This window comes from Euprymna scolopes, chromosome 1 (assembly GCF_053919585.1).
Source record: "Euprymna scolopes isolate OS-2025 chromosome 1, ASM5391958v1, whole genome shotgun sequence".
NCBI classification, from domain to species: domain Eukaryota; kingdom Metazoa; phylum Mollusca; class Cephalopoda; order Sepiida; family Sepiolidae; genus Euprymna; species Euprymna scolopes.
The window spans coordinates 167,688,684-167,690,292 of NC_136482.1; the positions used below are offsets into that span (position 1 = coordinate 167,688,684).

A 1,609-nucleotide genomic window follows, 5' to 3' on the forward strand; every position below is an offset into this window, starting at 1 on the left:
TTCAACGTGGAAAAACTTCTTTCCCCCGATGCAACAGTAATCGAAATTGTCAATGCTAAACGAAGAGATACAGAGACATTTGGACCAGCAGTATTCAAACCATTATCATAAATAAAACATCAAGAGAAGACGAAACATCGGTGAGCGTAATATTCAAATCCATGCAACATTTCATCAAGTCGTTTTGGTCGAATTCTGCAATTTTTTTTATGTTGTGTAGAAATCAAAAAAGACCAAAGTAACATTCCATTTGCTCAAAACGTGTACTCAGTGACATTACTGCTTGATCTAACAAAACATTAAAAATTCCACTCGAAATTTTTCTTTTGGATCTGTCAATGATTCATCTATGCTTTCATAATCGCACTGTTTGTGCACTCTCCGTCGCCCCAAGCTTGTAGCAGCTAGAAATATGATTTCATCTGGTTCCATCTCTAATTCTTGAGGTAATTCTCTGGCTGAAATTTGAGCGGATATGAATCCATTTTCTTTGTATTTTTGCAAGAACTCTGTTGCTTTTTTATACATTCCAGTGTAATGTGAAATTACATGTCTTTCGATTGCACCAATTTGCTGATTATGTTTATTTGAAACCATAAATCGTACCGGATGACTAAAATTACCAGAAATTGAAAATTGTTTAGTTGTTTCGCCAATCCAGTTGCTTCAGTTCTTGTTTTTGGATCGTTGGCATTTTCAGACACTTCCACCAATGCCTCGTACACTGCTGCTGTTTGATAATGAATAGCTTTCACACTGTCAATCCTGCATTCCCAGCGTGTATCAGAAATAGGCTTTACTGTCAGATCTTTACATGGGTTATAAAGATCTTCCATCACTGTGTTGAAGCACCAAACAAAACAAATTTGATGCAAAACTTCAAAGAATGTCGTTCCAACCACTGAAGATCCTGTCATATCTCCAAGAATTAGACTGAGACTGTGACATCCACATGGCACATGAAATGATTTCGGATTGAGTTCAAGTAGACGTTTTTGTACACCACGATTACAGCTTTTCATATTCGCTCCGTCTGTGCAGTTCTGGAAACATAAGTTCAGATCTTCAAGTTTTTTTAAGCATGCTTCCGCGAGACCTAAACCAGTGCTGTCGTCGAATCCCACAAAATATTCATTGATTTCTACAGGTGTACTCACAATGTTGCATATTCGCAAACTCACAGTCATTTGCTCTTGGTGACGAGCGTCGAGTGTGAAGTCCAAAATGTTGGAATAATATTTTGAATTTTGAACATAATTTATAAATTTTTCAAGGCGGCATCACCGATCAGATTAATTACCTCATTTTGAATTCTTTTGCTCAAGTAATGATCATGTATTTCTTAGTTTTTTTATACGTCGTAAATGATCTTCTAGGCATGAATCATACTTTCCTAACAGCTCCACCAATCCTCAAAAAATGTCTATTGTTTCGTTGAAACATTGCTCCACAATTCCACGAAATGGTAAATTCTGTTCTGCAAGAAACTGCACAATTGAAATGATTCTTACTAAAACATTGTATCAGTGATGAGACTCTTTTTGCATAAGTGTTTGTGTTTCCTTGTCAATTGTCTTTCTTTCCTTCAACCTACTTTCCAGTTCAATCC

At 36.4% G+C, this 1,609-nt stretch overlaps 1 protein-coding gene across 1 annotated transcript; it reads right to left on the reverse strand.

Annotated features, from left to right (window-relative positions):
- Window positions 1-545: 545 nt before the first annotated feature.
- On the reverse strand, window positions 546-1,187 carry LOC145282146 (uncharacterized). Its single transcript, XM_080132239.1, has one exon. It carries the CDS (start codon window positions 1,185-1,187, stop codon window positions 546-548), a length of 642 nt encoding a protein of 213 aa, XP_079988365.1.
- Between the last annotated feature and the right edge of the window lie 422 nt (window positions 1,188-1,609).